This window comes from Jaculus jaculus, chromosome 16 (genome assembly GCF_020740685.1).
Source record: "Jaculus jaculus isolate mJacJac1 chromosome 16, mJacJac1.mat.Y.cur, whole genome shotgun sequence".
Taxonomy (NCBI): Eukaryota; Metazoa; Chordata; class Mammalia; order Rodentia; family Dipodidae; genus Jaculus; species Jaculus jaculus.
Window position 1 is genome coordinate 64880560 of NC_059117.1, and position 19378 is coordinate 64899937.

Genomic DNA, 19378 nt, shown 5'->3' on the forward strand with positions numbered 1-19378 from the left:
GTGTCCCTGTGAGGGTGATGAGTAGCCTTCATCTGGACCTGTTTACAAGTACATGCTGGACAATGCCTGAGGATTCAGTAGGTGCTGGCTCACTGACTCACCCCACCAACCTGTAAAAAGCTGTTAGCAAGAATCCTATTACAAAGATGAGCAAACACAGTGAAGAGGTTTGGTAACCCTTCACTTTTTTGGGGGGGGTGGAGAATTGAGGTAGGGTCTCACTCTAGCCCAGGCTGACCTGGAATTCACTATGTAGTTTCAGGATGGCCTCAAGCTTAATGGCGATCCTCCTACCTCTGCGTCCTGAGTGCTGGAATTAAAGGGGTGCACCACCACACCTGGCACCCTCCACTTTTAAACAGCTAGAAGGTAGCAGAGCCATATTCAAGCACCCCTCTCGCACAACCAGCTCTTCTGTACTCAACACGACTTTGGGTTTGGCAGAGCCATCCCGGCCTCGGCCCCACCTCCCACAGGTTTTTTGTGAACTGGTCCAGATGGAGGCTACCGATCAGTCTCACGACTCACAGCAACAACACTGCCACCAGGTCACGCAGCTCACGTGCTTATGGGACTGCAAGAGCGCAGTGTCCTTTTCCTGTTTTCCCCTTTAGTTGACTCTTTGTTAGCTTATTACCTCATAGCTGCCTTGTACATGCTAGGTAAATGCTCCATCACTGAGGGAAAGTATCAGACTTCTTTTGCATTTTAACTAAGATCACTAAGTTGCCTGTGCTGGTTTTGAACTCGTGATTCTCTTTGCTCAGCCTCCCAAGTACCTGGGATTACAGGCATGCATCACCACACCTAGTTCACCACAGCAACTTTTTAACAGTTGTTTATGTGCTATAAGTGTTTCTTCTCAGCTATGTATACCTTTCTCCTTTGTTCAGGGTGGTTTTCTTGACTTAGTGAGGTTTTTCATTTTCTATGTATAACCTATAATTCTTCTTTTTTTTTTTTGTCATTTTGAAGCTCTTTTCTTTCATCCCAAGCATATAAGAATATAATACTGGGCTGGAAAGATGGCTTAGTGGTTAAGGTGCTTGCCTGTGAAGCCTAAGGACTCATGTTTGACTCTCCAGGTCCCACATAAGCCAGATGCACAAGGTGACGTAGCGTGCAAGGTTGCACATGCACACAAGATGGCACATGCGTCTGGAGTTCAACTTCAGTGGCTGGAGACTCTGACATGCCAATTCTCTCTTAAAACAAAAAAGAATATACCCCTAATTTTCTTGTGATCCTTAATAGGAACTTCAAAAATTTTATTTAACCTGCTTGAAATTCACTTTACAAATAATGTGAGAATTGCTTCTCTCCTGTCTCATCCCTCATGGTACAAAAAGGCAAAGGGAGCCGGGCATGGTGGCACAAGCCTTTAATCCCAGCATTTGGGAGGCAGAGGTAAGAGAATTGCCATAAGTTCAAGGCCACCCTGACTACATAGTGAATTCCAAGTCAGCCTGGACTAGGGTAAGAACCTACCTTAAAAAAAAAAGAAAGAAAAAAAAAGCTGGGTGTGGTGGTACACACCTTTAATCCCAGCACTCGGGAGGCAGAGGCAGGAGGATCACTGTGAGTTCGAGGCCACCCTGAGACTACATAGTGAAATCAGCATGAGACCCTTCCTAGAAAAAAAAAAAAGCAAGCAAGTGAGCGAAGGTGAAAATAAGCCAGGGTGGTCCAGCTTTTAAGAGGGCACAGGTCCAAATGTAAAAGGTCAGCAGAGCACCAGGGATCCACCAAGAAGAGAGACAGACTGTGGGTTCACTCTGAAGTTCAACTTCAGTGTCTCTTACAACCTCTTACATAGCTGTGAAAATCTAAAATATATGAAGAGCTTGAAATGATGCACAGCCCTATTTCCCACAGCTTTGAGAGCCAGGCCCTGCCTACCAATTTCCCTGCAGTCCAGCCACCTAGGTTGCGGGCCCAAGAGCTGCCAGTCTGCAGCCATGTCAATCTCCAGCAGTGGCTCCCAGGCCTCTCAGGCACTGGGTTCAATTCCCCAGCACCAAACATAAAGCCAGCTGCACATAGTGGTTTGTTTGCAGCAGCAAGAGTCCATGGCACGTCCATTCTCTCTCTTCTGTCTCCTTGCAAATAAACAAATAAAAATATGTAGGTATTTTAAAAGACTGTAAATCTGGGTGTGGTGGCACATGCCTTCAATTCCAGCACTACAGAGGCAGAGGTAGGAGAATCGCCATAAGTTCAAAGCCAGCATGGGACTACAGGGTGAGTTCTAGTCAGCCTGGGCTAGACTGAGACCCTACCTTGAAAAAAGAAAAGTTAAGTTATACAGAAATTCCTTCTTCCTCTCATCCAGTTTCCTTTTCTGTGATTTTAGTCACTCATTATCAACAGTCCAACATTGTTAAATAGAAAACAACAGAAATGGGCTGGAGAGATGGCTTAGCACTTAAGGTACATGCCCGTGAAGCCTAAGGACCCAGCTTTGATTCTCCAGGTCCCAGGTAAGCCAGATGCATGTGGTGGTGCATGCATATGGAGCTCATTTGCAATGGCCAGAGGCCATGGTGTGCCCATTCTCACCCTCTTTCTCTCTCCTTATCACTAATAAATTAATAAAAATATTTTTTTAAAGAGAAATAACAGAAACAATTCCTAAATTTTAAATTCCACATCATTCTCAAGCTGTCCTCTGTCCTTCCTGAAATAGGAATCAGCACTCTGTCCATCATATCTATGCTATGTACACATCACTTAGTAGCCATCTTGATCTTGGTTATTACAGTATGGAGGTGCTTACTACCTGTTTTATTTATAATAGTCCCAAGATGCAGAAGCAGTGATGCTAGATATGCCACAGTAGTTCCTTAAGTTAAAAGGTGAGCGTCTGACTTAAGAATGTAAGTGGGGGCTGGAGAGATGGCTTAGCAGTTAAGCACTTGCCTGTGAAGCCGAAGGACCCGGATTTGAGGCTCGGTTCCCCAGGACCCACATTAGCCAGATGCACAAGGGGGTGCATGCGTCTGGAGTTCGTTTGCAGTGGCTGGAAGCCCTGGCACGCCCATTCTCTCCACCCCACCCCATCCCATCTCCCTCTCTCTCTGTCTGTTGCTCTCAAATAAATAAAAATAAACAAAAAATATATAAAAAAGAACGTAAGTGATTTGCTGAGACCTACATTAAGAATGAATGTTTGTTTTTGTTTTTATTTTTTAAGGTAGGGTCTCACTCTGGTCCAGGCTGACCTGGAATTAACTATGTAGTCTCAGGGTGGCCTTGAACTCATGGCAATCCTCCTACCTCTGCCTCCCAAGTGCTGGGATTAAAGGTGTGCGCCACCACGCCCAACTAGGAATGAATTTTTAATCCAGGAAACTGAAGAAGTGAAACGCTAGTTTGCTGTGATACAAAGTACAGGCATTGTGACCATGATGCATGTTAAGTGCATAGTTAAGATAGAAAAAAAAAAACAATGGATTTGCATGCTTGGGTAGGAAGAAACATAGTATGGATAGGGCTCAATACTGCCCTGATTTTAACCATCTCCTGGGGGTCTTAGAATGTATTCTCCACAGATAAGTGTAGACTACCATACATAAACGTTCACACTACTCATAACAGCCTCAAAGTAGAAGCAACCCAAATGTCCATAACTGATGAATGGATAAATAGGTTACAGCAGACGATCCTTATCTATAAGACTATGTTCTTAGACTCATAGTAGATGCCTGAAACTGCAGACAGTACTGAACCTTGTTTTCTTTTCCCTATATGTCCATGCTCATGACACAGATTGACCTAAAATAAGGCACAGAGCTGGAGAGATGGTTCAGCAGTTAAAGGTGCTTAGTTTGTCATGTCTTCTAGCACAGGCTCAATGTCTCAGCACCTAAAGCTGGATGCAAAGTGGCACATGCATCTACGTTTGAAGCAACAGCAAGAGACCGGCTCAAGAAGGTGGAGCACATACAGCTCAAAAGCTGTCCTCCACAGATTGGGGATTTAGTTTAGCGGAAGAGTACTAAAATTTTTTTTTTTTTTCTGTGTTTTTCTGACTTAGGGTCTTCACTGTGGCCCAAGCTGACCTGCAGTTCACTACGTAGTCGCAAGGTGGCCTCAAACTCACTGTGATCCTCTTACCTCTGCCTCCCGAGTGCTGGGAGAGTGCTGGGATTAAAGATGTGCGCCACCACATCTGACTGAAAAAGACCAAAACAGAAAGGAAACAAGCCATGCTTGGTGGCACACACCTTTAATCTCAGCACTCAGAAGGATCGCAGTGAGTTTGAGGCCACCCTGCGACTACATAGTGAACTCCAGGTCAGCTTGGGTTAGAACGAGACCCTACCTCAAAAAACCAACAAACCAAACCAAACAAAAATAACCCCCAGGAAAAGTTGCCTTCTGACCTCCACATGCACATACACATACACACACACACACACACATACATACACACACACACAAAAGAAATGCAAGGAGCTGGAAACATGGCACAGTGGTTAAGGTACTTGCCTGAAAAGCCAAACGACCTGGGTTCAATTCTCTATTGCCCATGTAAACCAGATGCACAAATAGTGTATGCATCTGGAGTTTGTCTACAGTGGCTATTGGCCCTGGTATGCCCAGTCTCACTCTGTGTCTGTATCTTTCTGTTTGTAAATAAATAAATAAATAAATTTAAAAACACACAGAGAAGGCTGGGTATGGTACACCTTTAATTCCAGCACTCTGGAGGCAGAGGCAGGAGGATTGCCATGAGTTGGAGGCCACCCTGAGACTACATAGTAAATTCCAGGTCAGCCTAGACTAGAGTGAAACTCTACCTCGAAGGGAGTGTAAGAGCTATACTTGGCACCTTAAATGCCTACCCTGAAGATATATGAAGTCAGGTTTACATGGCTAAGAACACTGCAGATAATTAGAAAACCCAAGCATCAAATTAACTCAAAATGCAAACACCTCTACACTGTAACACAAGAAGCACAAACAATCAAGACAATACAATTCCATCGACCCCCCCCCCCATACACACACATGAGACAGCCATGGTGGTGCTGCCTTTAATCCCAGCTCTCAGGAGGCAGAGGTGGGAGGATTACTGTGAGTTCAAGGACAGCTTGAGACTACTACAGAGTGAATTCCAGGTCAGCCTGGACTACAGTGAGACCCTACCTTGAAAAATCAAAAGCCAAACACCACAAACATGCACACAAACAAATAAAACAACAGCCAGGCGTGGTGGTTCATGCTTTTAATCCCTGCGTTTAGGAGGCTGAGGTAGGAGGATTGACTTGAGTTTGAGGCCAGACTGGGCCACAGAGTGAGTTCAGGTTAGCCTGGGCTAGAGTGAGACCCTACTCTGAAAAACCAAAAGCAGTGTTGTAGTCAGTTTCAGGTTGGGAGAAAAGGATTTATTTCAGCTTACAAATGTATCAATGGTGGAAGAAGCTTCCCCCTTTCATAGATACAAACAGAGGGAAGCCACCAAAAAGCCAGTAAACAACAAAGAGTAAGCTGGGTGTGGTGGCGTACACCTTTAATCCCAGCACTTGGGGGGCAGAGGTAGGAGGATCATGGTGAGTTCAAGGCCACCCTGAGACTACAGAGTGAATTCCAGGTCAGCCTAAGCTGGAGTGAAACCCTACCTTGAAAACCTAAAACCAAACCAAGCCAAAACAAAAAGTAGCAAGCAGGGGCCCCACTGGAGTTCAAAGCCTTCCCTAAATCTTTGGACTAGAATCCCTGGATCTGTCCCAGGTGGAACCTCCTCCAGCCAGACCAGTGGAGACACAAGTTACAGGGTTAATAAAACACCTGAGTCCATGAGGGCATGCATTCACATTCAAACCACCACAGCAAGGTACAACAGAACACTAATAATTACTACATAAACCAGGCGTGGTGGCACACACCTTTGATCCTAGCACTTGGGAGGCAGAGGTAGGAGGATTGCCATGAGTTCAAGGCCACCCTGAGACTCCATAGTGAATTCAAGCTCAGCCTGGCTAGAGTGAGACCCTACCTCGAAAAACCAAAAATAAAATATACACACACACACATATACACTGTAATAAAAATCATGCAAATGTGTTATCTTAGACCATTTTCTACTTTCACCTTTTCACTTAAAGGAAGCTCTTCACAAACATTCTTTAGCATATCTCAAGTGCTAGCATCGCACTCAATGCTTTGTGGCTATTAAGTAAAGCCAGTTATCTGAACACAGCACTACGAAAGTATAATTGATTTGTCAACCAGGATGGCTTGGAAGTGACCAATGGGCTACTAAGTAATGTGTGTACAGTGTAGACACATTGGACGAAGAGCTGATTTGTGTCCCAGGAGGGGCAGTGAGAGATTCCACCGCACTACTCAGAATGGCACACAATGTACCATTCTGTTTCTGAGAACTGTTTACTCGTGGAATTCTTCATTTAGTCCTTTCAAGCCATGCTTGCCTGTGGCAATGGAAATCAAGGACAATGAAATGACACATAAAAGAGGCATCCTGAATAGTATATCCAAATAATGACAGTCAGAAAAAGATTTAGAGTCATTTTGTGAGGAGGGCGTGGTAACACACACCTTTAATCCCAGCACTTGGGAGGCAGCTGTAGGAAGATTGCTGTGAGTTCATGGCCAGCCTGGGCCAGAATGAGACCCTACCTCAAAAAACATAAGAAAACAAAACAAAAAACCCTCCAAATAAAAGAAAATCTAGAAATGGAGGTTTGTGCCTGTAATCCTCGCACTTGGGAGGCAGAAGCAGGATCCATGCAAGCTTAGGGACTGTTTGGACTGCACAGCAAGTTATAGGCTGGCAAGGGCTTTGTGAAACCCCATCCAAACACAAGTTGCCCACGTCTCGGCCAAGCAGAGTTCACTTCCCTAGGTCTACTTCCTCCGACGTCAGCACACAGACGTGAAGACAAGTGCACAACCCCGAGGAAGACGTGGACGGCACAGAGGTGCAGGGGAGCGCTCCGGAGCCCAGGAGCCCTGCCTGCAGAAAAGGTTCTTAATGGCAGCAGACGAGTCACGCAAATGAAGAGCTGATCCAGCGGTTCTCAACTGGGTAGGATTTTTGGCCCCTGGATGCTGGGTACTATCTAGAGAGTTTTGGTTATCACAGGTGGTACTACGTCATCCAGCAGGTAGAGGACAGGGGTGCTGCCCAACAATTGCTGGACAGCTCCTCACTGCTGATGGCCAGTCAGTTAAGAATGGCAGCAGTATCACAATCACAGCTAAGAAACTCTGGCTCCATCTAATGATAGTTTTTATTTTTCTAAGTGTATTTGGGGGTGTGCATGTGCATGCCAGAGTTTCTTGCTGTCAGGTGCTTGCAATGCCTTTCATGTCGGGCTTTTACATGGGCACGGGGTGGTGGTACACACTTTTAATCCCAACACTTGGGAATCAGTGGTAGAAGGATCACTGTGAGTTTGAGGCCAACCCGGGATTACAGAGTGAGTTTCAGATTAGCATGGGCTAAAGTGAGGCTCTACCTTGCAAAAAAAAAAAAAAACAAGAACAAAAATGCTAACTAATAAAATTTACCTGAAAGGGAATGTGGGTTTTTTTAAATATAAGAAAACATGCTGGGCACTAGGTGTGGTGGTGCATGGTCTTATTCCCAGCACTTGGGAGGATGAAATAGGAATATCTTAAAATGTTTAAAACAAGAAAGCACTGTTAACCACGTATGCTACTAGTCTATGCTAAATGAAATACAGAGCATATAGCCACATCGTGGCTATATGTATACACGACCCCTTTCAGCTTAGCAAGAGGCTAGTGCCACCACTAAATCCCAAATCTCCCAACTCTAGTTAGTGCTCCAAGAAAGGTTCAGTTGTCTTACTCTGAAATGACTTTCAGAAAAATGTATCTGTCCAGACTGAGCCTCCATGACTATTGTCTCCATGTCCCTTTATCTACAGGAAGACCATCCTCATCACTTAAGGGGAAAAATAATCATCATAAAAGTTATCTCCTACATGACCAGGGAAATCAGCTGAGTTTGTCAGATTTTTGATCTAGAAAACTATGACATAAATAGGCAGTGTTTGAAAATAGAAAAAAATAAAATCTCCCAGTGAAAACTACTCCTAGCAATTTGATATGTAACTTAGAATTTTCCTAAGCAAATAGACCCATATAACATTTTTTTTCTCATAAAAGTAGAACCCTAGTCTATATGCCCTAGTCTGTTTAAAGACACAGTCTTTTCATATAATTATTTCCCCTTGTCAGTAGGTCCACATCTACAGTGGCCTAATAGCCAATTACATGGCTGAACACTTTCTGTTGTTATGTTTTACACAATTTTTTCAGATAAGGTCTTGCTTTGTAAGACAGGCTGGCTTCAAACTTGAATGTATTCTCCTGCCTCAGTCTTCCAAGAGCTGGAATTACAGGTATATCCACCATGCATGACTTAGCTTGATTTCTTTTTTTAACCCATTCACGGTGGATATTGGATTGTCTGCAGTATTTTGCTACAAATCTTGGAATGATCTTTTGTTCATGTATCTTGTTTGCTATTGCTTCATTTTTCCTTAAACTGTCCAATGGAGACCTGCTAGCAGCTTTGAATGTTTGGCTTCACATTGCCAAACTGCCTTTCCTGAGGTCTGACCACTCATTGACTTAGTAGTTCATTAACTCATTCATTCATTCACAGACAGAGTCTTGCTATGTAGACCTGATTGGCCTCAAGCTCATGATTTTCCTCCTCAGCCTCCCAAGTGCATGGGCCACCACACCTGGTTTCAAGTGCAGACTGTAGCTGTCCTCTGTCCAATGGTGCACTCTCCCATGAGGAGGCTGTCAACCTTCAGATTCAGCACACTTGAACTGTGACTGTCCTCTGCCCAATGGTGCACTCTCCCATGAGGAGGCTGTCCACCTTTAGATTCAGCACACTTTGACTGTGGCTGTCCTCTGTCCAATGGTGCACTCTCCCATGAGGTTGTCCACCTTTAGTTTCAGCACATTTGCAGTTCAGACCCTGACCACAAGCTTATGATAGCAATCCCGTTAAGGATGACTTATCTTTGTTTATCAAGGTAGGGTCTAGTTGCTAGCTGAGGCTGACCTGGAATTCACTATGTCATCTCAGGGTGGCCTTGAACTCACAGCGATCCTCCCACCTCTGCCTCCCAAGTACTGGGATTAAAGGCGTGCGCCACCACGCCCACAGGATGACTTGTCTTTTAATTAGCCTTGAGGTGCAAGCCAACCACCCAACACTGTCTCTCTAGTCTATCTTCAGGCACTGAGAGAAACCTACTCTAAAATGCACAGCTCCTTTTTTTTCTCATTTGTTTGAAGGAGGCAGATAGAAAGAGGGAGAACGGGTGTGGCAGGGCCTCCACCCTCTGCAAATGAACTCCAGACGCATGTGTCACCTTTGCATCTGGCTATGTGGGTCCTGGGGAATAGAATCTGGATCCTTTGGCTTTGCAGGCAAGTGCCTTAACCATTAAGTCATCTCCCCAGCCCATTCTAATTTTTTCTTATGCACATCTCATTTTTGCTTTATGTCTAGCAGTGGAAGAAAACTTATGTCCATAATCTGATTTTAGAAAACCTGCTGCTAATCCTCTATCTTCTAACCTCAGGGTCAAAGTCCAGCCTATTTCTCCCTGAAGTTGAGATCTAATTAGATTGCTACCTCAAGTTTTGGTGGCCATGGGTTTGTAGGCGAAGGCAACTTACATAGAAGGGGAACTTACATAGAAGTGAAAATGCAGGAAGTGGGCCAGTACTCTGGGGGCCACGCCAGGGAAGGTGGTCAGGAGGGTCTGGAGATATACCTCCAGGTCCTTTTCCCTCTTCTCCACCAAGCTTCTGGAGTTTTTCCCAATTATCTTTTTGGGTGGAAGTAGATTTTTATCAATTTTTCTTTCTGCAACAAGCTGTAAGAAAACAAATACATCAGACAAAGACCACACAGCTCTTTCCTTATGTAAGATCAGGAGGGCACACACGTGTCACAATTTCCACAGCCCCTCCTGGGATTTGGCCTCTTCAAATACTAATACAATTCCAGGTGAGGAATCCATCTTCACACTGGACATATTCAGAAAAGCAGTATTTCTAGACTCTAAAGTTGCCAGCTATGGAGGCAAAGGTCTGTCATTAAGACAACACACTCACTGCAAATGATCAATGTAAAGCAGGGCTCTCCAAATGCAAAGAGAAAATGAAATTACAGTCAGATACTATATAAGGTAGAACAAGTTCAAACCTGTCCCCTTTCCAGGAAATTGTCTCATATACAATCACATGGCAATTTTAAAGTAAAAATTTTAATTTACTATAAACCAGGGTTGAATTCCTAAGATCTGCCAGTTCTTTTGTCAGTTACACTAATAAACTGGTTTATTAAAGAAGTAAACTACAGGTGTGGAGATATTTTATCCTAAAACTAATGTGTGACACAATGGGAACTTGACCCAAAAGCCCCTAAACTCTGAGACACAAGCTCCCAGGTCCTAAGGTTACCTTTTCATGCAAGTCATGGAAGTCACTGTAGCGGTGTTTGACCGTCCACTCGTGGTTGCCATCCGTGACCTGGATGATATATACCTAAAAGGGGAAATGACTCCTTGTGGCAAGGGAAGCAGCCTACCACATCCTTACAAGACACTCATTCAGACGCCCTACGCCCCAATGACTCTAGTCAGGCGCCCTTTGACAGCAGATGTGCACCCAACCCTTGCTGAGCAGCAAAGGCAGCACACGGGACAAGGCTGCAGCTTCAGCCATTAGTCAGGATGGAAAAGGTGACTACCACAGTGCACATCCTGCGATTTTCACAGCTTCCATGTAATTAAAAATCCAACTGGAAGCGGGTATGGTGGCGCACGCCTTTAATCAACCAGCAGTCGGGAGGCAGAGGTAAGAGGATGGCCATGAGTTCGAGGCCACCCTGAGACTATATAGTGAATTCCAGGTCAGCCTGGGCTAGAATGAAACCTTACGACTAAAGAACAAAAACAAAACAAAATTTAAAAATCCAACTGGAGGGGCTGGGGAGATAGCTCGGCTGTTGAAGGCACTTGTTTGCAAAGCCTGCCAGCTTGGAATCAACTTCTCAGCCATCCACATAAAGCCTGACAGGCATGTTTGCAACAGCAAGAGACCCCGGGCCACCCCACACACATGTATATAAATAAATTAATTTTTAAAAAACCACGAACTTGAGTTATAGGCAAGGCCACCCTTCCCAAGGGAGGCAGAGCAGGGTCAAGTCAGGTAGTCAGGTAGACCCAACTTCTTCTCTGCTATATCTCTTCCTACATCTCTTCCTTTTCTTTTTTTTTTTTTCAGTCTAGCCCAGGGTGACCTGGAATGACTTCACTATGTGGTCTGAGGGTGGCCTCAAACTCAAGGCTGTCCTCCTACTTCTGCCTCCCAAGTGCTGGGATTAAAGGTGTGCGCCACCACACCCGGCATCTTGTCCTTTTTAAAATTTTATTTGTAAGAAGAGAGAGACAGACAGAGAGAGAGAGAGAATGGGTGTGCCAGGGCCTCCAGCTGCTGCAAAACTCCAGATGCATGCACCACTTAGTGCATCTGCCTTTACATGGGTACTGGGAAATCGAACCCTGGTTGCCCACTTCATTAGCTTTGCAGGCAAGTGCCTTAACTGCTAAACCGTCTCTCCAGCCCTGCTATCTTTGTAAGTGCCCGGACTGGGTCGTGGAAATAAGTCTTTTCTCATCCTTGTCAACTGGCTGTGACTGCTGTCTGCTGCTGAGCCAGAAGTCGAAGCAACAAGCTGCTGGGGGCGGCAGTGGCGGGCAGTCAGTCCTCACAGGAGATAATAGGGCTTATTGGTCAAGAAAACCTTGGGTTCAAAATCCAGTTTTCCCATTTCCTGGGTGTGGTTCATGTGCCACTTATGTAAGTGATGGGGCGCCTAAGCCCTCTCGGGGCCTCAGTTCCTCCATCTTAAAACCTGTGTTTAAGGGTCGGCAAGGAGGAAAACGCTTCGTGCAGGTCTGACAACTAACAAAAGACAGATGTGCTAATAATCTCCAGTTCAGGACACCCAAGGGACTATCGGCGATGGTTAGCCTGGATTACCACCTTGGCCCCTGGGAGGAGAGGCAACGCCCCCACCCCAAATAGGGAGAGCTTTTTGGAGGTGATCCCCCAGCTGAGTGCAGCTCATGGATGGTGAAGCCAGCTACAGCTGAATGACCTCACCCCTCAAATGAAGCAGGCCTCCTGGTCCTAGTTCCCCCACCCCTTTCGGGAGCAGGGGAGGGGAGCAGGAGAATAACTAGGCTGAATCCTCTGGCTCTGAGGAGCGGCCATTTCTCCTGGGCCAGCCTGTTGCTGCAGGATGTGCCCAGCGCCTTACTTTCATTGTGACTGCTTCTCGGAAGAGCCAGAGGAATGGCCCCCTCTGGAGCAGGCATGAGGATGCTAAGTAAGGGAGTGGGGCACAGGCAGGGCCCAGACTCCGATCAATCCACGGCTTACCCTCTGGGGAACAAAGGACAGTAGCCCAAGAGGTGCTCAGTGGAGCAAGTTCTCAACTGGCTCAGAGTCCGGGCATCCAATCCCATCCAGACCCAGAAGGGCTTCCAGACACCACTGCTGTAAACTTCTCTCCGGCTTCGGTCCCGTCTCCCTCCTAAGCCTTCTGCAAGGGTTGTCAGCTGGCTGCCTACCTGAACCCCACACGAAACCCTCTGGGGTTTTCAGACCTGAGACTCCACCCATCTCTCCCTCCCCCAGCCCCGTTCTCGTCTCTGCTAGATTCCCCCCCCCCCACCTCTCCCCAGGGCCCATTTCTCCAAATCCCTCCCTGATTTCGCAGGGCTGATCTGGACCCCTCTCGACCCGACCCGAGCGAGCGAGGGGCCGAGACCCCGCGCCGTGCGCGCGCGGCTCCAGGCACGTCGGAGCCGCCTCCCGGGGCCTAGGCCTCCCGGGTCCGCCCGCGCTCCGCCTCCGGGGGGCATCGCTCCCCGCGCTGGCTGCCCTCCTCCGCCGACGCCGGGCGTCCGCCTCCCTGGCCGCCGTCCCCCGGCCCAAGCCCTGCTCCGGTCGCCCCTGGACACCTTCCCCAGGACCCCCACGCTGCCCCGCGGGACCCACAGCCCCTCCCCAGCGCCCCCGCCCCCGACGCGGCCTCGGCATCATTCCGGCTGCCGCCCGGGCTTTCGGGGGGGGGGGGGTCGCGGCCCCGGCGCACCGTGTACGTGTCCACGAGCTCCGAGCCCACGACGCGCGCCTCCTTGGCCGGCTCGGCCTCCCGCTCGGGCCCGAAGCCGCGCGCCGCCGCCGCCGCCGCCATGTTGCCGGCTCAGCCCCCGCCGGGTCCCGGCGTAGACCGGCAGCAGCAGGGGGCGGGGCCAGCGTTAGCCCCGCCCATCCAGCGCCTCCTCTTGGCCTTCGTCCCGCCCCTCCCGTGTGATGGACAGGCCCGCCAGCGGCGCGCATGCGTAGCCAGGGTCGCTCCACTTATCGCTCGGCCCCCCCCTCTCCAGTTTAGCTCTGGAGCGCCGCTGCTCTTCTGCTCCATCGCCCTCTCGGTCCTCGGAAAGGGAGGACAGAAGCCAGGGCCATAGTTTCCACTGTGGGGAAAAAAAAAAGAAAAAGATGGCTTAGCGCTTGCCTGCGAAGCCTAAGAACCCAGGTTCAATTCCCCAGGACCCACGTAAAGCCAGATGCACAGGGGGGTGCGTGCATCTGGAGTTCATTTGCAGGGGCCTGAGGCCCTGGCGCGCCCCTTCTATCTGCCTCCCACCCCCCACCACCACCACCTTTCCTCTCTTAAATAAATAAATAGAAAGATAGCTCCTCCTCGCCTTGTCATTGGATTTGGATTTGTTCCCAGTGGAGCAGAAGCGAGTTGAAGGAGATAGGAGCCCAAGCAGGGCCAGGGAGCTTCTCCGGCGTTCTGGGCTCTCTGGTCCTGGAGAGTGGAGAGGGTTGACCCATGCAGTGCTCATCCTGCCGCCGCAGTGCACCAAGGCGGGGAGCCGGTGTGTCCATCAAGAGGACTCCATGAAGCACGGGTGCAGGTGGAGGGGTAAACTGCCCACTGGGCGCAGCGTCCCCTGCGGGGGACCGAAGACTTCAGCGCTGGATTGGGGAAACACCCTAACCATGATTTAAGACTAAGAGCAGTGTGGTGAGCACCCAACTGGACAGCGAGGAAGGAGACAGCCTGGTATAGATAGGGCTCTGAAGTGGGGGCTTGTTGACGGCAGCTGGCCCTGCTCTCCATGGGAGATGGAAGCTCTGGGGCATATCTAGCTGTAAAGCTCCAGACCTTGCTGGGCGTGGTGGCGCACGCCTTTAATCCTAGCACTCGGGCGGCAGAGGTAGGATGATCGCCGTGAGTTCAAGGCCAGCCTGAGACTACATAGTGAATTCCAGGTTCTACCTGTGGGACGCTACGTCGCGGGGGGGAGGGGGGGGGACTCCAGACCAGCCTACCCTAGGTAGTCAGTGACTTCCTCCCTCACCAGTTCCAAATCACCACACTCTGACTATGGCACAGGAGGCTACTCTTGTCTGGGCTTACACTGTCTTTGCATGGTTCCCTCCCCCACCCCACCCCCACTTACAGATGTAGCATGCATGTAGAGCTCCCACGTTCACGCCATCTTCCTGTTTCTCTTGAAAGTAATAATGAGAGGGAGTCAGGTAGGTAGGGTTTGGAGTTCAAAAACTTTTCCTGCATCCCTAAAACCCCATTACAATAGAGCCTTGGATAGAAGGTTAAACTGTGATTAGGGGCCTGGCTTAGGGCCCACTACTTTGTAGCTTCCCTCTGGGCCTATTCTCATTCAAGAAACCTCTCCTGGGCTGGAGAGAGGGCTCAGCAGTTAAGGTTCTTGCCTGCAATGCCTAACAACGGGGTTCAATTCCCCAGTGCTCATGTAAAGCCAGATGCACAAAGTGGGGCTGGAGAGATGGCTTAGCAGTTAAGGCATTTGCCTGAAAAGCCAAAAGACCTCTGTTCGATTCTCCAGGACCCATGTAAGCCAGATGCACAAGGTGGTGCATGCATCTGGAGTTCATTTCCAGTGGCTAGAGGCTGTGATGTGCCCATTCTGTCTGTTTCTGTCTCTCTCTCTCTCCCTCTCTCAAATTAAAAAAGAAAAGAAAACACCAGATGCACAAAGTGGCGTGTACATATAGAGTTTGTTTGCAGTGGCTGGAGGCCTGATGCACCCATTCTCTCACACCGCCCCCCACCCTCTGCTTGCAAATAATTAAATAAAGGTTAAAAAGGAAAAAGAAACTTTTCCCAAGAATTCTCTGTGGGGTGTGGGAACAGAGGAGAAGAGACCCGGTTCTTGCAATTCTTCATGGCTCCCTGCCCTGGGCAGAGAGAGGTTTCAGGGACTCGGGCCAGCCTGAGATCGCCAGGACCAGGGGAGGGGGTGGAGGATACCACACGAAGGGGTGGGCTGGGCTGGGAATGCAGCTGGCTGGTGGGGCAGGGGCAGGACTATTTAAGCTGAGGTTGAGGGCCGGCTGGCAACCCCAGCGGCCTGTCTTGTGAGCAGCCAGCATGGATGACATCTACAAAGCGGCGGTAAGGGACGTCTGGATGGGGCTGGGCTGGGGAGGGCTACTGGGTACTTGCTCAGCTCAGCTCAGACTGGGGGGGGGGGGACCCAAGAGAGATGGCACAGATAGTTAACCCAGACTCTCAAAGGAATGGTGGGGCCTGTGTTCAAGGGCACAGAAGAGGTGGGGAGGGTTCAGGGTCTGGAGAGGGGCTGTCAGGGTGGTCTCAGCGTTTAGTGTACCGGGTCTCCCTCTGTTTTTAAGTGCCCATGGTCTGTGTCACTGTCCCTTGGCATGGTGCGTTTGTGTTCCTAATCTCTGGATCTTCTGCTCTTTCTGTCTCTTTCCATCACTTTCTTCCTTCATCACTGTCTGTTGCCCCTGTTGCTGTCTCTGTCCTCTTATAGTCTGTTTCCTACATGCTGAGAACCACCACCTTCCTCTATCCCCTGCTGGCTAAAGATGCTTCACAGGGTGGGAGAGCATTACAAAGGCTGTAGAAACTGAACCCCGGGCTGAGGAAGAGGTGTTGAAGGTCCATGCCTGGAGAGAGCTGGGGGAACAGGAGCAGAGACCTGAGACCCGGCAACTCCCCTAGGCTTAGGTAGGGTGAGGGTGGAGCTAGGGCTGGAGAGCAGTCACCTCAAGTCCCTGTAGTCTCCTGGAGTCACTGAGGGGCTTCAGATGGAAACTGTCCCCACCTACAGACTAGCAGATCCCGGCAAACAGCTGTTCCCAGGAAATCACGCCTCAGCTCCCACACTCTAGCTCCACTCCTGGGCAGGGAAGGGTTACAGCTGGCTCCTGGGGAGCCCCTGCTTATCCTGTAGCAGTCCGTGAAGTTGAGGGTGGGGACAGCCCTCCACCCAGTGCCCATACAAGGCCAGGCGGGGCTGGGGACTAATTTTGGCTCCTGAGGCAGCACCAGCAGGCCAGGGGGCCAGATAACACTGCCCCACCTCCTGCATACCAAAGTCCCCAGAACAATCACCAGGTTTAACTTTGTCCCCCCGTTAAAAATAGCCCAGTGGCCACCCTGGTCAGGTTACATGAGTGCCTTTGCTCACCCCCATATTGGTTTTATTGTCCCAACCTGAGGGACAGCTGTCCCTCAGACCATGCAGCTTAAATTTCATGAGAGTGACCTAAAGGGCACGGGATGGTCACTGCATATTGTTACTCAGGGTCACCTTAGGCCTGGAAAGGGTGTGTCCACCTGTCACCCTGGCCCCAAGCCCTACCTCTGGAAGGCCAGCTGGGTTAGCTCAGGGGTTTGAGGGGCAGGAAAGGAAGACTGAGTCTTCTGCTCTTAACCCTGTGAGGTGAGTGCCTGCCTCCTGTCCTTAGTCTTCTTATCTGTGGAATGGGCTGGTGTCCTTAGCAGCAGCCAAGACTCAAGTCTGGGTTCTGAGAATCCCCCCTTTTTTTCTCCCCTCCCCCCATTTTTTCCTTTCTAGGTAGAACAGCTGACAGAAGAGCAGAAAAATGGTAAGTGCCCCTGCCTCCCATTGGGACAATGAGCCAAGGGAACATGGGGACTCCTTTCTGGAAGAGAACCCCAGACTGGAAGCCAAAAGCTGGGGATCCTCTTCACCATGACCTTGAGAGCTTTAAGAGGGAGGGTGGCGGGCTGGAGAGATGGCTTAGAAGTTAAGCGCTTGCCTGTGAAGCCTATGAACCCCGGTTCGAGGCTCAGTTCCCCAGGTCCCACGTTAGCCAGATGCACAAGGGGGCACACGCGTCTGGAGTTCGTTTGCAGAGGCTGGAAGCCCTGGCGCGCCCATTCTCTCTCTCTCCCTCTATCTGTCTTTCTCTCTGTGTCTGTCACTCTCAAATAAATAAATAAAAAATTAAAAAAAAAAAAAAGAGGGAGGGTGGCAGCTTGCAGGTAGCCCCAAGGATCTGGCTTTCCAGGGTCATGACTGTTGATGTCTATCTGCTCTGTCTCCCCGCTCTGTCCTCGGACACAGAGTTCAAGGCCGCCTTTGACATCTTTGTGCTGGGAGCTGAGGATGGCTGCATCAGCACCAAGGAGCTAGGCAAGGTGATGAGGATGCTGGGCCAGAACCCCACGCCCGAGGAGCTGCAGGAGATGATCGATGAGGTGGATGAGGATGGTGAGCTCCTCTAGGTCCCTGTTACCTTCAGGAGTGTAACACCCTGAGCCCGCGTGCCCAGGGCTTATTCTTATCCGAGTCACCCAAGCCTTATCATCTCATCTAGAAAATGGGCAAATAACCAGGCACAGTAGCTTGTGCCTGTAATCCCAGTGCTTGGGAGGCTGAGGCAGGAGGATTGTCAGGAGTTTGGGGCCAGTCTGGGCTCCTTAAGGAATTCCAGGCCAGTGTGGGTTATAGTGGGATCCTATTGCAAACACAAAAACAACAAAAGCAGGGACCTGGGTGTATATCCCAGCCCCAGGGAGTTGAAATGCAGAGGGTGCTGACTGTGGCCTTTCTGCGGCCCCGCTGCCCACCACAGGCAGTGGCACAGTGGACTTCGACGAGTTCCTGGTCATGATGGTCCGCTGCATGAAGGATGACAGCAAGGGGAAATCGGAGGAGGAGCTGTCGGACCTCTTCCGCATGTTTGACAAGTGAGGACGCGCTCAGTGCTCAGCTTCCAGCCCTGGTCCAAACAGAGCTGGGCAGAGGGCGCTCTCTCAGATCCCAGACGGGCACCCCACGGCCGGGGTCTCTCATCCTGTATGATGGTGCACTGGGGTGCTCATCTCCCGGTATCCTTGCCCTGCCTCCCGGAGTCCGTGGGGTGCTGCCTCTTCCCCTCCTCTGCGGTACCCTGGCCTCCAACTCGTCCCTTGCCCTCCCTACAGAAATGCTGATGGCTACATCGACCTGGAGGAGCTGAAGATAATGCTGCAGGCCACCGGTGAGACCATCACGGAGGACGACATTGAGGAGCTCATGAAGGATGGCGACAAGAACAATGACGGCCGCATTGACTATGATGGTGAGTGGGTGGGTGGCCAGATCCCCTGCTGCCCTTGCCCTGCCCAGCCCCCACCTCTGACCCGCTCCCGCCTTTTTCTCCACAGAGTTCCTGGAGTTCATGAAGGGTGTGGAGTAGACACTGACCTTCGCTTACAGCTGCCCATTGCCATTCTCCCACTCCAGCTATGCGCTGGGGTGGGGTCGGAGCCGGGGATCCTGAGGCCCTGAGTCTGGTTGTGTCCTTGAACCCTAGCCCTCCTTGACTCCTTCCCCACCCCTGTCCTGGGGAATGCAAATAAAATCTTGCTCCCCAGAGACCTGGTGTCTGGCTCTGATGTTTCTTAGGACTTCCCTGGGTCCCTTCCTGCCTGACAATCCTATCCCCATCAGTCTGGATGTAGAGCCTAGACTTTGGGTGTTTGCCTACGTTCTGCAGGAGAAGTTTGATGAGATTAGAGATGCCCTGCTCCCAGTCCTGCTGATAGCTGGGCCCATCTGCAACAACTGCCTCCTGGGTACGAGCTGGCCAGCGTGGCACCTGACAGCTGTCCTGCGTAGAGAGAACAGTTACCTGCAGCAGGCGAAGGATGATCTCAGCACAGCCGCCCCAGCAATCTCTCAGGTGTCATTGGGGAGAAGCTAGGCGTTGTGGTGGGACCCAGCAGGCCCACGGATCTAACGCTCTTCCCGCTGGCCAGCAACAGCGACTCCCAGCCTCTGAGGGGCTGCTCTGCACCCCATGGCCCATTTCACAGTTGAGGAGCTGATAGCCCAGAGAGCCAAGGCCACCTGGTGAGTGTACAGGAGAACCCAACTGCTCAACAGGCAGCCGATGGGCTCTGTCTCATGGATCAGGTCTTAACTTCTAGATTCTGTGACCCTTCCCTCCAAGGGTA

The 19378-nt window shown here is 49.9% G+C and overlaps 2 protein-coding genes across 2 annotated transcripts in view; one reads left to right on the forward strand and one right to left on the reverse strand.

Annotated features, from left to right (window-relative positions):
• Nisch (nischarin) overlaps positions 1 to 13283 on the reverse strand; it is a 36399-nt gene extending 23116 nt beyond the window's left edge. Inside the window, exons 1-3 of the mRNA XM_045135478.1 lie at positions 13199 to 13283; positions 10492 to 10575; positions 9720 to 9902 (exon numbers count right to left, since the gene is read on the reverse strand). The gene's annotated coding sequence lies outside the window, so the exon portion shown is untranslated. The remainder of the gene's footprint in view (positions 1 to 9719; positions 9903 to 10491; positions 10576 to 13198) is intronic.
• Positions 13284 to 15437: 2154 nt separating this feature from the next.
• On the forward strand, positions 15438 to 18799 carry Tnnc1 (troponin C1, slow skeletal and cardiac type). Its single transcript, XM_004661279.2, has 6 exons — positions 15438 to 15556; positions 16989 to 17019; positions 17502 to 17648; positions 18013 to 18127; positions 18365 to 18501; positions 18587 to 18799. The coding sequence occupies exons 1-6, from the start codon at positions 15533 to 15535 to the stop codon at positions 18616 to 18618; spliced, it is 486 nt and encodes a 161-aa protein (XP_004661336.1). The 5' UTR covers positions 15438 to 15532; the 3' UTR covers positions 18619 to 18799.
• The last annotated feature ends 579 nt before the right edge of the window (positions 18800 to 19378 follow it).

Coding starts and splice junctions, on each gene's coding strand:
- Tnnc1 (XM_004661279.2), top strand. CDS start 15,533: ATGGATGACATCTACAAAGCGGCG. Junction 15,557..16,988: donor ATGACATCTACAAAGCGGCG/GTAAGGGACGTC, acceptor TTTCCTTTCTAG/GTAGAACAGCTGACAGAAGA. Junction 17,020..17,501: donor GACAGAAGAGCAGAAAAATG/GTAAGTGCCCCT, acceptor CCTCGGACACAG/AGTTCAAGGCCGCCTTTGAC.